This window comes from Amblyomma maculatum, chromosome 4, assembly GCF_055883805.1.
Source record: "Amblyomma maculatum isolate TAMU_Amacu chromosome 4, ASM5588380v1, whole genome shotgun sequence".
Taxonomy (NCBI): Eukaryota; Metazoa; Arthropoda; class Arachnida; order Ixodida; family Ixodidae; genus Amblyomma; species Amblyomma maculatum.
In genome coordinates, this window is record NC_139347.1 from 118,727,207 (window position 1) to 118,739,643 (window position 12,437).

Below are 12,437 nucleotides of genomic sequence, written 5' to 3' on the forward strand. Positions count from 1 at the left end.
GTCATAGTCTGGAGCTCGCAATACCGGACGGCTAATCAGCACAGCCTTCAGGTTTACGAAGGAGGCTTCCTTTTGTTCGTCCCAGACTACATTTGTCGGTTCTGTCTTGCGGAGAGCGTCGGTCAGAGGGCTAGCCAAAGCTGAATAGTTAGGGATGTAGTGATTGTAGTACCCAGTCAGACCCAGGAATGCTCGAATTTCCGTCTTCGTGCTCGGCCGCGGGTAGTCTGCTACCGCAGAAATCTTAATCTCGCTAGGTTTCCTGAAACCTTGACCTACATTGTGACCCAAGTAGTCCACGGTCGCCCTTGCCAGGCAACATTTCTCGGCCTTTACGGTTAGTCCAGCTTGACGCAAAAGGCTCAGTACAGCTCTTAGATGTACCATATGGTCCGCCCATGAGTCGGAAAAAACCGCAATGTCATCTAAATAAGGCACCGCGAATGTTTCACACCCATTTAAAACCCTATCCATGAGTCGGGAAAAACAAAATGGAGCATTTTTGAGCCCGAAACTCATCATTGTTGGCTGGTAGCTGCCCGTCGGAGTGACGAAAGCCGCGTATCTGCTGGCGCGTTCAGTGAGCGGTACTTGCCAGTATCCTCGAGTAAGGTCCAGCGTAGTCACATATGCCGCTCTACTGACCTGTTCTACTCTCTCCTCAATATTCGGAATAGGATACACTTGATCCCTGGTGAGAGAATTTAGCTTTCGGTAGTCTACCACAGGCCTAGGGTCTTTACCTGGAGCTTCTACTAAGATCATAGGCGAAGCATAATCGCTTTCCGAGGGTTTTATTACTCCCAATTCCAGCATGCGAGTTACTTCCCTATCCAGAATTTCTCTTTGCCTTGGAGAAAATCGGTAGCACCTTGATCGCACTGGCACGTCTGAAGTCAGCTCAATATCGTGCTCAGTCAAATCAGTTCTGCCTGGCCTGTCCACGAAGCAGGCCTCAAACTCTGTTATTATCTCGCCCAGATCGGACAGCTGGGATTTCTTTAGTTCTCCTCTCTGCTCCGTCTTTTTGAGAAGCTCCTGAGCGTTGCTTCCTTTTCCGCTGAGGCAAATCAAGTTGTCCCCCATCTCCTCGGGAAGGTTTAACGTTAGATTTACCACGGCTTCCCTCTGCACATAAGGCTTCATAAGATTGCAATGATAAATGCGCACTTCTTTACGCCTACCGGGAATTTTCACTGCGTAGTTAGTGTTAGAAAGCTTTGCAACGACTTCAGCCGGTCCTTCCCACTGTACTTCGAGCTTATTCTGCCTTGAACTTCTCAGCAACATCACCTGGTCCCCGATACAAAACGTCCTTTGACGGGCTGTCTTATCATAGTACACCTTGGAACGAGCCTGGGCTGACTTCATGCTGGCCTCAACGAGTTCCTTAGTGTTATGTAAGCGATTCAAGAGGTTCAGAATGAATTCTACTACTGTTGGGTCTTCTCCGCGCCCCTCCCAGGCTTCGCGCACCATTCGCAAAGGTGAGCGCAGTGACCTTCCGTACACCAACTCGGCTGGGCTAAATCCAGTGGATTCGTGCGGCACTGACCGCAAAGCGAAAAGCGCTGCAGGCAGGCAGGTATCCCATTCGCGCTTGTTTTCATAGCACAGTCCCCTCAGGACTCGTTTGAGAACAGAGTGCCATCTTTCTACGCTGTTGCTCTGCGGATGATGGATCGAGCTATGCACTACCTTAATGCCGCATCGCTCGAGAAATGAGGTGGTGAGGACACTCGTGAAAACGCTACCCTGATCACTTTGGACCTCGGAAGGGAATCCAACTCGTGCAAACACTGACAGCAGCGAATCCACTACACTCTCGGACGTCGCCTCGCGCAGCGGAACAGCCTCTGGAAACTTTGTGGCTGGGCATAACATAGTGAGGATATAACGGTACCCTGACTCTGTCACAGGAAGTGGCCCAACTACATCTATTACTAACCGGTGAAACGGCTCGGTAATGATTGGTACTAACACCATCGGCGCTTTCCACTTATCTTGCGCCTTTCCAACCCGCTGGCACGTGTCGCATGACCGTACAAAATTTTCCGTGTCCTTAAAACATCCAGGCCAATAGTATTCTTGCAACAGCCTCTGCTTTGTTTTCTTTATTCCAAGGTGACATGACCACGAGCTGCCATGGGAAAGTCGCAGTAAGTCTCCGCGGTACTTTTGGGGAACAACTAATTGGTCCCGCTCTACTCCGCGCTTATCCTTGAATGAGCGATACAGCACTCCCTTTCTCATCTCGAAAGAAATATTGTTTGCTGTCTTAGTGGCGCGGTGGCGCTCCCTTATCTCCTGTATCTTGGGATCATTGGCTTGCTCTATAGCTAAGTCCTCTCGGGTTCCACTTAAAAGTCTCGTGAGATTACTAGACACTGGCGGCAAGAGGTTACTCTCAAGAACGTCCTCATTCCGCGTCTCATCAAGCTCACTTTCAAGTTGACATATCTGAGATGCCTCGCTCTCAAAGTTTTCTGACCTGCTATCTTCCACATCGACCACTGTTTTAACTGCCGTTTCCTCCGCTGTGGATTTTTCTGGAATGAGCAGTGTAGCTAGTTCTCGCGCCTTTGAACGTGTTAAGGCTTGCACAACTCTGTCTCCGAAAAGGATGCCCCTCTTTCGCAGCAGCATGTCCGATTTGTTGGAGAACAAATACGGATAGCACTTAGGAAGCTTTCCTGAAACGGCAGCCTCGGTTGTTAATTCGCCGAAAGGGCCCTCGATGACCACGTTCGCGATTGGCAAGCACACACTCTGTTCCTCCACTACCTGGCGGATCCACGCACACTGTCCTGTATAGTCGGAAGGCGACACATACACCGGATGGACAACATCCATCGTTGCGGCCGAATCGCGCAGTACCTTGCAAGGCTTCCCGTTGACTACTAGGTCATGCATGTAAGGTTCCAAAAGCTGCATATTTTCATCGCAGTCACTGACATACGAGAAAACAAACTTTTCTTTCCGGCAGTTGACGGCAATGTGACCCTGCTCATTACACCTAAAGCATGTGAGCGGCTTCCTAGCCTCAAGCTTATTCTTTGTGTTCTGCACGTTGGTCACTTCCCCACTTTTCTCACTGCCGTCCTTTCTAGGGAATTTGCCTGAAGAAACCTTCATTTCTTCGTTTCCAACTCTAGCAAAGTGCCTTTCCTGACGGTTTTTCACACTGAACTTGGGATTGCGGGGCCTATCCACTGCTGGGTTGCTGAATTGTCGGCGCGAAGCATACTCCTCAATAAGTTCGGCAGCTTCAGTTGCCGACTTAATTTCGCCTCGGTCCTGTAACCAATTTCTTTCTTTTTCTGGGAGGCAGCTATAAAACTGCTCCAAAAGAATTCGCTCGACTACAGCGTCCCTATCACTGTAGGAATCTGTGCTCTTTAGCCACTCGCCCAAATTTACTCTTAAATTGTACAGGAATTCAGGGTAACTCTCGTCCCTGGACTTAGTAGCGTTCCGAAAACGTTGTCTGAACGCCTCGGCGCTAAGCCTATACTTTCTCAGAAGGCAAGCTTTGACCTTCTCGTAGTTGTCCGCGTCCTCCTTGCTTAGCCGCGCGACAACCTCCGCTGCCTCGCTGGGCAGAACCGTCAATAATCTCTGAGACCAAGTGTCTCGCTGGAAGGACAGTTTTTCGCAGGTTCGCTCAAAGTTAGCCAGATACAGACCGATATCCCCTGATATCACATATGGCTGCATGTACTTTGACATCTTGAAATCTGCCTCCTTGTTGAGACGAGGTACCGCTAGCTGGGGACAATCGCCCGACCTCTTGCTCAACTCTAGTTCTAATTTCCGGAGCTCAATTTCTTGGTCCAGCTTTTTTGCTTCTCTTTCAAGCTTCTCACGTTCGTGCTCCCTTTCCTCTTTTTCCCTCTCAAGTTCACGCTCTCTTTCCTCTTTTTCCCTCTGACGTTCGCGCTCCCTTTCCTCTTTTTCCCTCTGACGTTCGCGCTCCCTTTCCTCTTTCTGCTAATGAGTGGTGTCAATCGATAGAGGGTGACGTAATGTTGTGGCCGGAAAATAATTATACCAATAAGTTAATAGATGATTAATTAGAATAACTGGCTCGCATGAAAGGAAAGCTGCAGTATCTGCCAATCTTGTTCTGTGAACACCTGAACCTGTAAGGAAAGGAGGAAGGATGGAGTGCAAGCAGAAAGAGAGAAAGGGGGCCGTAGTGGATATGATTTCAAGGATGTGACATCACGCAACCGGAATTAGAGCCGCAAAAAGGGCATAGGAAGGGATTGGCGCGCAATTTGAAAGTACCAAAAACTAAAATGGGTTGTGATTGATTGATTTATAGGAAGGGAAAGGCGCGGTAACTGTCTCACTTGTTTTCTGTGGACACCTCCGCCTCCAGCGGATGGTGGACACATGCTTTCTGACCTGAAATGGCAATCTGGTGTACCTGGACGCTGTTATTTGCTCCGACACTTTCTAGGAACATCAGAGGCGCCTGCGCGCTGTTTTCGAAACTATTCGTTCAGCCGGTCTGTCCCTGAAGCCAGAAAAGTACCATTTCGCTTTGCAAGAGCTGAGGTTTTTGGGCCACATTGTGAGTGCCAGGGACGTCAGCCCAGACCCTGACAAGACAGCCGCCGTCGTTGCTTTCCCCATCCCAAATGACAAGCGAAGCGTACGTCGTTTTCTGGGTCTTCGTGCCTACTATCGGCGTTTTGTGAAGAACTCGCAGGTAGCTGAGCCCCTAATTGCCTCTGAAAAGAGAACGAACCGTTCTGCTGGGGCCAAGAGCAACAACAGTTCCTTGAGAAACTACGAACGCATCTACAAAGTGCGCCTACACTTGGTCACTTGGACGAGCAAGCCGACACAGAACGGCACACAGATGCCTTGGAGCGGTCCTTGTACAATAGCAGGATGGTATTGAACGCGTAAACACATACGCAAGCCGCACCTTATGCCGGTCCGAGGTGAACAACTCCACTACCGAAAAGCAGTGTCTAGCTATTGTGTGGTGTCGTGACGCTGGGGCTATGTCGACCCGGCCTTCACTTGGTAGCGTGCAGAGACTCGGGGTTGAAGAAGGACTGAATCTTCGAAGTTGGTAAAATATGTACAAGCAGGTTTACTGGCACTTTGAGAAAACTTATTTACAATATTTACACGAAAAAGAAGGGTACATCAGCAAAATGGCAAGCGTTAAGAGTTCATAGCGAGAAGCGACTGGATGAGCCGTTTACCCAGGGCTCAGAGCGACATTTCGTGCTCTGCAGCGTCCTTAAAACCCCCTATGTCCAGCCCCTCTCTGAAGATGCTGACCAACCAAATCCAGGGCACGCCCCTCAGGTATCGGCATCCAATCGAACACATCACTGCACTGATGGTCTGAAGCACTGACTGGTCCGGCATTCATTCGTTGGGCGTGATCACTTGTTGGCGGGAAAAGCTTGGGAACGGCGAGGAGAGGAGGTACATTTCTATTCTTCAGCAAAGAAACCACAGGCTGGTTCTGACAAGGGGTTTTACTTCTCAGAAACCCGAGTGCACGTGGCGCCGCATAGGGCTCCCAACATTGTCCCTTTTCGACAATTGCAAATCTTTCCTGCATTCCCGGGAAATCACTTAATGGCCGTATGAGTCATGCTCCTTTCTTGTCCTGCACGTCAGCGGACATGCCACTCTGTCGTCTCCTTTGGATAGGAGGCATTCATCACTGGAGGATAGCACTTCTCGACTGGAAGGGTGAACAAAAGAAAGAAAGCACTTCCTGCTATTTCCCGCAGGGGGACGTTTCTTTGTGTTTTTCCAGACGTTCTCTTGACAGGGTCAATTTGGCATTTGCAGGTTGTCCACAAAGCAAAACAGGCTTACAAAAACAGAATTCCTGGAAACAGGCTCACTTAGAGCCATTGGACCATCACCACATATTCACAAAACTTATCCATGCCCACAGGCGAACAATAGAGCGCGCAAATGCGGATGCTTGGTCGTAACAGTGGGCAGTGACAAAATTTCGCCCCTCCTTGTATGGCCGGCCATTTCGAGTAGTGAGCGATCACCACTCACTTTTTTTGTAGGCGAGCATCAAATATCCCTCAGGACGACTAGCTGGAACCTTAGACTTCGAAAATTTGATGTGACCATCGTCTATAAATCAGGCAAGAAGCGGTCCCATGCGCCTCTTCAGCATAAGAGCGCTGAGTTCGAAGACGATTCTCTTTTTATTGGCGCTGTCTCCGAGGACAAGTGAACTATGAAGGACAAAGAGACGACCTTGAACTACGGCCTCTCATTGAGTATTTAGAAGGAAATAATCCAACTCCGGCTCAAATTTTCTCGCGTGGATTGCCATCGTTCTGTTTATGAGACGGCATTCTGTAGAAGAACTACAGATTGTCGGAAACTGTTTATCTTCTTTGTCGTACCTAAGGCTTTTCGTGACGAAGTTCTGCAGGCGTCCCACGACAACCCTCCTTCTGGTCACCTGGGTTTTTGCCGAATGTTGGCACGTATACGCCGAATATATTATTGGCCTAAACTAATTGCAGTGGTCAACCGCTGTCAAAGCTTGTCGGGAGTGCCAACGTCGAAAAACGCCGCCGACTAAGCCTGTCGGACTACTACAACCTATTGATCCGCCACAAGTCCCGTTCTAACAAGTCGGCTTGGGTTTACTCTGCCCGTTTCTGGAGTCCTCGCTCGGTAACCGGTACATTGTGGTCACCACCGACTACCTTAGCCGATAGTATGACACGAAAGCTCTTCCCCGTAGAACCGGTGCTGAAATTGCGACCTTTGTTGTGCGGAGAATGGTACTTCGGCACGGTGCACCCGCTGTCGTTATAACTGAAAGGGGAACGGCTTGCAACTCGGCGCTTACGCAGAAGGTTATGCGACTCAGTGGCACAAGTCACCGGAGAACAATCGCTTATCACCCACAAACAAATGCACTCAGCGAATGGCTTAAGACAATCGCCGACATGATTTCAATGTATGTCGACGATGATAATCGAAATTGGGACGCAATACTTTCCTATGCCACCTTCGCATATAATACGGCGCTGCAAGAACCGACGCACTTCACTCCGTTTCGTTTAGTCCACGGCCGCGAAGCCATGACTATTGGACGCAACGCTGTTCCTGATAGTGTTAATCCCGCAGTCATGGCTGCTGATGACTTCTGCATGCTGAGGCCGCCAGTTAACTTGCTCGACAGCGTATCCGGCGCCAGTAAGAAAAAGACGCTCACCGGTATAAGCTACGCCACAGTAATGCGATTTACTAGCCCGCAGAACAAGTTTGTATGTGGAGCCCAACCCGTATGAGAGGGCGGTCTGAAAAGCTGCTTCGTCGATACTGTGGCTCGTATGAGGTAGTTCGCTAACTCAGCGAAGTGAACTATGAAGTTCTTCCTCAGGGAACTGTTCGTTCCTCTCGACAGCCAACATCCGAAGTGGTACACGTCACACGATGAAGCCTTACCACGCCTGCTAGCTGCTCTTTCGTATCTGTTCCCCCAGCCACACACTACCGGTGTTCCTTGTTGCTCGGATCGCCAACGCCTTGCGCCGAGGCCGGCGCCTAAATTTCACCGTCAAACAGCCAGGGTAGCCAAAGTAGGTTCACCTAGAAGGTAAGTTTAATGAGCGAACGTACGTGGCCAGGACAGACGGGAGCTCGAGAGAGGAAGACGAAGAACGCCAGGGTGACTAGCTTGACTAAGACCAGCTAAAACGTCCGGCAATGCAGTCCAGCCGCATGACGGTGCCCCATGATTGATTAGGAACGCTGCAATATTCAGCCGAAATTTCGCCTTGCTCTCCCCTAAAGCCAACGTAAACAAAAATATTTAGGAAATCGGGGAGGGGGTGTTGAAAACGTGAGGCTAAATGAGCTATTGTGTATACTGTAAAGGTCAAGCTTGAACGCCCTCCTAATTCAAACTGTCTAACCATTCACAATTTTGCTAAAGCATGCAAAACCTTGCTTAATAGAACTTTCGCTCGCATGAATACGTTCAGCCATGTTTAAATCATCACCATTGTTTAGTGTCTTTCCTGAACATTAAGTGTGTGCTTTCACAGTTGAGTGCAACCAAAATATGGAAATGTTTTGGAATTGAGTCTACAGTGCTGTATCCACATAAAAAAAAAAGGTACGCAGGATTAAGCATGCTTAAACCGATGGTCGTGCAAAAGCGGTACGACGTAATAGTTAACAGCACGTTCAACGCGCTTTTGATAACGGCCAGCCTGCAGCATCGTAGCCCGTTCTTTTGGTGTTTAAGCAGCTCCTACGATCTTGTGCCTGTGACGCTTTTTCTTCAGCTCTGCTAGTCGCCTCATTCATAGATTCGGCTTAACGATTTTTGTTTGGTGGTTTAGCAATGGGTGACTTGCTGTCACGAAATCGGCGCACATTTTTGTTGTCACTCGGCACGAAGGAAGGGCGCGCTTGGCGTCGCGTAGATGAGTCTAGAGAATTGAAGATATATCTCCTTTTCCCTGTGGGGAGAGCTCCACCTCCTTCTCATCACTTGGCTGCGAAGATGACTCAGTGGGCCCGAGAAGTAACTGGATGTCTCCAGAAGGTTCGGTCGAAGTTGACCAATGACGACGCGTACCTCGACGGGGCGAGGAGAGGACGCTTGAATACTGAAAGTTAGGTGCATGTGCGCGTCTGCCCTGGCGTGTTGTAACAGATAGACGCGGCACGCTCTATTTATTAAGGGCGCGTCGCTTCAGCAAGCTAGCCAGGGCTAGAGCCAGTGTTGCAGTTGCATTACTACCACCGTGATTGCTACTGCTCGGCTTCTGGAGTCAACCCGGTGCTCGGAAAGCCCACTGGTCTGCGAGGGAGCGGCGCTCGACTACGGTATAGGCACACCATGACTCACCAGACGCAGATCTGCGACAGTGCCCGGCGAACAATTTGGTGCTTATTTACTCCGACTCTCGTGTATTGTTCAGTGTTGTAAAACCTCTGTATTTATTGAAATCCTACGTGGTCGCATGCTTTGCATTGCCTTTCTGTGAGCCTCTTGTCTGTACATTCTTGTTTAAGGGCCACTGTCCAGGGAAGGCCCTTTTAAGAAAAAGAGCCCAGTGTTTCGATCAGGTACCGGAGATAGTCTGTGCAAAATTCTACAGCGACACGCACGCCGCAAAGCATCGAAAATACAATTCAAAGCTCCCTCATGCTCTCCTTTGAGAAGCCAGCTTCACCGCTTCCTGCGCTGGCCCGACGGGCCCCGATAATGACGTACGTACCGGGAACGACGTCCATTGGTCTGTCTCGCTGACTGACGGGAGAAGGATGGGTGTCTACCGCTCGCAGCGCGCTTCTCCCTCGCCACGGCCAGACTGAATCCAGCGGCGCGCGCTCCCTCGACCGTTTTTTTTTTTTCGCGCTCGCGGAGAGCCACGCCCCACCTCCCGCCAAACGCGGAGGAGGAAGGGGAATTTGTATTGCGGAGGCTAGACGACCTCGGGCAGGAGAGTGAAAAACCTTTGCGAGGGAACGGAAGGAGAGAGGCAGGATAGAATCGGGTGATTGCGGTGGCTGTAACTGCGTTATTAGTTACTCTTTTCAAAAACATTTTGCGGCCTTGCGTTCCAGGGGCGAAGTCTCACAGTCACCGGGGAAGAAAATATTTTCGACCGGAGGGTGGACAGTGGGCCTTTAAAGCGAATTCCTCTGCATCCTCGTTTGCTGTTTAAAGTTTGTTTGACTTGGTAATTCTTACTCCGACCCTTTCTCTGGCTTGAACAGGCGAAAGCTTTTCACCAAATGGTCACTCCCATTCTGTCATTACATTTAGCTCAGATTCGGCTGAGCTTACTGCGCAAGTTGAGGGCGTTTCTTTTGAGACCTGTACAGCTACCTCCACTGTCTGGGAGTGTGCGCACCAATAGCTGTGCATTGTTAATAACTATAGATATTAACTGGTGACACTGGTGCAGAGTTGTGAAAACGGTTAGACGTCTTTATTTCATGGAGGTAGAATAGTTGCTCCGTCACAGTTTCTGGAAAGAGGGAAAATCTAGCGCTGCAGGTCAGTTTGTGACTGAGTACGAGCAGATTGGCGCAAGAAACAGTAAAAGAAGGGAACCTGCCCCAGAGACATCTGTTGTTTATGACGTCTCACTCGTCAGCTCCCCGCCGGGGTGGCGCAGTGGTTACGGCGCTCGACTACTGTTCCCAAGGACGCGGGATCGAATCCCGGCCTCGGCGGCCGCTTTTCGATGGAGGCGAAAAGCAAGGTGCCCGTGTGCTGTACGATATGTCAGTGCACTTTAAAGAACCCCAGGTGGTCGAAATTTCCGGAGTCCTCCACTACGGCGTCTCTCATAGCCTGAGTTGCTTTGGGACGTTAAACCCCACAAACCAAACCAAACCCTGCCTCTGGAACGGCTGGCGCTGCGGTTGCAGTGGCAATGATTGGCGTCACAGTTGCTATGACAACTAGACACATAGACGTCACAAAGACAAACTTTAGGAGTGGGTGGCTATATGGGTGGTTTCGCACTAATAAGCAATTTATGAAAACGTTCAATGGTGTCTGGTGTTGACCGTTTGATAAACAAAGCTTTTTTTTTTTTTATTTACGAATGTACAACGGTATTTGGTCGCTAAGGATGGGCTGTGTGTCGGAGAGAAAGGCAAGGGCTGCAAGAAACTGAGTCCTCTGATTGTTGGATAAGCAGACCACAGATTCCGCAGCTACATATACCAGCAACGGCGTGCGAAGATCTAAAACACTGGTTTAAAGTCAAGGCATAGGTTTATCTTCTGCTCAACAGATGGTGCAAGATCGTTCATGCTGGACGCCTTTCGGCAACTAATGCAGGTGTCGAGAACCTGGACAGCGGCATTGGCATCTACGCGCCCGACGCAGAGGCGTACACCGTGTTCGCCGAACTCTTCAACCCTGTGATCGAGGAGTACCACAAGGGCTTCAAGCCCACCGACAGGCATCCGCCTTCGGACTTCGGAGACGTCAACACGCTGGTCAACGTTGATCCAGAGGGGCAGTTCGTCATATCCACCAGGACGCGCTGTGGACGGTCGCTTGAGGTGAGCTCCCTTCTGGGGGTTCCATATACTATGGGCGTATTTTCCAGTATTCGTTAGGAGCTAGGTTCTTCGTGGCTAGCTAGCACGCATAAGTGGGCTGCGCCAACAGGTTACGGATGCATGGTGTTAAATGCGCCCAATCAGAGTAAACCGTGATGGTGTCAAAGACCTCTGATTAGTAGTTGAAGTATACCATGGCTGTGAGCATGAGTAATGTTTATACGCTGATATTAACTTTTTCAATATATGTCAACATGCCCCCTATTCAGCGTTTGTTAGCTATCTCAAGTATTTTAAGAGCGTTAGCTTTTACTACTTACATTTGCCGGTTGCTCGTCCGAGTATCCGTCGCCCTCAGATTCAAGATTGCGACCAGGTGACGTGATCATAGCTTTAGCAATGCAAATAATGTTTTAGCTGCATATCCACACATATAATGGAGTCCACCCCCTCGTCCACCAGATTTTGTTAGGTCTTACCCAGTCTTTTAACGAGAGAGTATTAATGATCTCGTTAACCAGAAGATCCCGCGTTGGCGTGAGCACTGGGGAAAATCACGAGCCACTTTGGCGACTAAAGTGGTGAAAGGCGAAAGCCTGCTTGTCGCATTCTGCTACACGTTTCTTACGAATGTGGTGGTGAATGATGCTTCGAGTAAAAAGAGTGACTGCTGTTTCACCTTCCTCCTTTCCTTTACGGAGGGATACAGGTGTACGCGGATAATTGGGACAGATATTGCGCCTTTTCTATACTGTAAATCAATTTCAAACGCCGCTGATGCCCGCCGCAATAACGCCTCCTAGACATCTGGGTCTGCCTCTGTTTGCTGTGCGGTGCGGTGTTTCGAGGAAGCGGCAAACGAAAGGGCGAATGGACGCCTGGATTGGACGCCCGGTGGTGTCAGCTTCGTATATGCATGAATCGCCTTTTGACGTCATAACCTGTCCAGACGATACATCGCGCGCCCCTTGTCGAACACAACCAGCATTTCATTAAACGCATTAAAGTTCACCGGCGCTTTATAATTCTACAGGGAAGGAAAGGCGCAGTATCTGTCACTCGCGGAATGTCGCTATCATTCTCACTGTAGACAAGGGGAATTAGGAATATTGTTCTCACTGTAGACAAGTAGAATTATGAAAAGCGTTTCACGATCCGGGGCGTGGCGAAGTGGTAATGCGCTGGGCTGGAGATCCAAGCAATGCAGGCTCAATCCCCGGTGGGAGACAATCTTTATTAATTTATTTCTTAAGTATCGATCCAATGGTGATTGGGCATAAGACTCCTGGTTGGACGCTTCGAATTTGGCGGCTGGTGACGTCATCCAGTATCGACCAATCAGAGCCGCCGCAAAAGCGGTACACATTTTGTCCACG

At 49.6% G+C, this 12,437-nt stretch overlaps 1 protein-coding gene across 1 annotated transcript in view; it reads left to right on the forward strand.

The window, feature by feature from the left end:
* The window catches only part of LOC146192232 (arginine kinase-like), a 44,800-nt gene that overhangs the window by 5,226 nt on the left and 27,137 nt on the right, over positions 1–12,437 (forward strand). Inside the window, exon 2 of the mRNA XM_084602400.1 lies at positions 10,835–11,061. Within this exon, the coding sequence (XP_084458526.1) occupies positions 10,835–11,061 (227 nt within the window). The remainder of the gene's footprint in view (positions 1–10,834; positions 11,062–12,437) is intronic.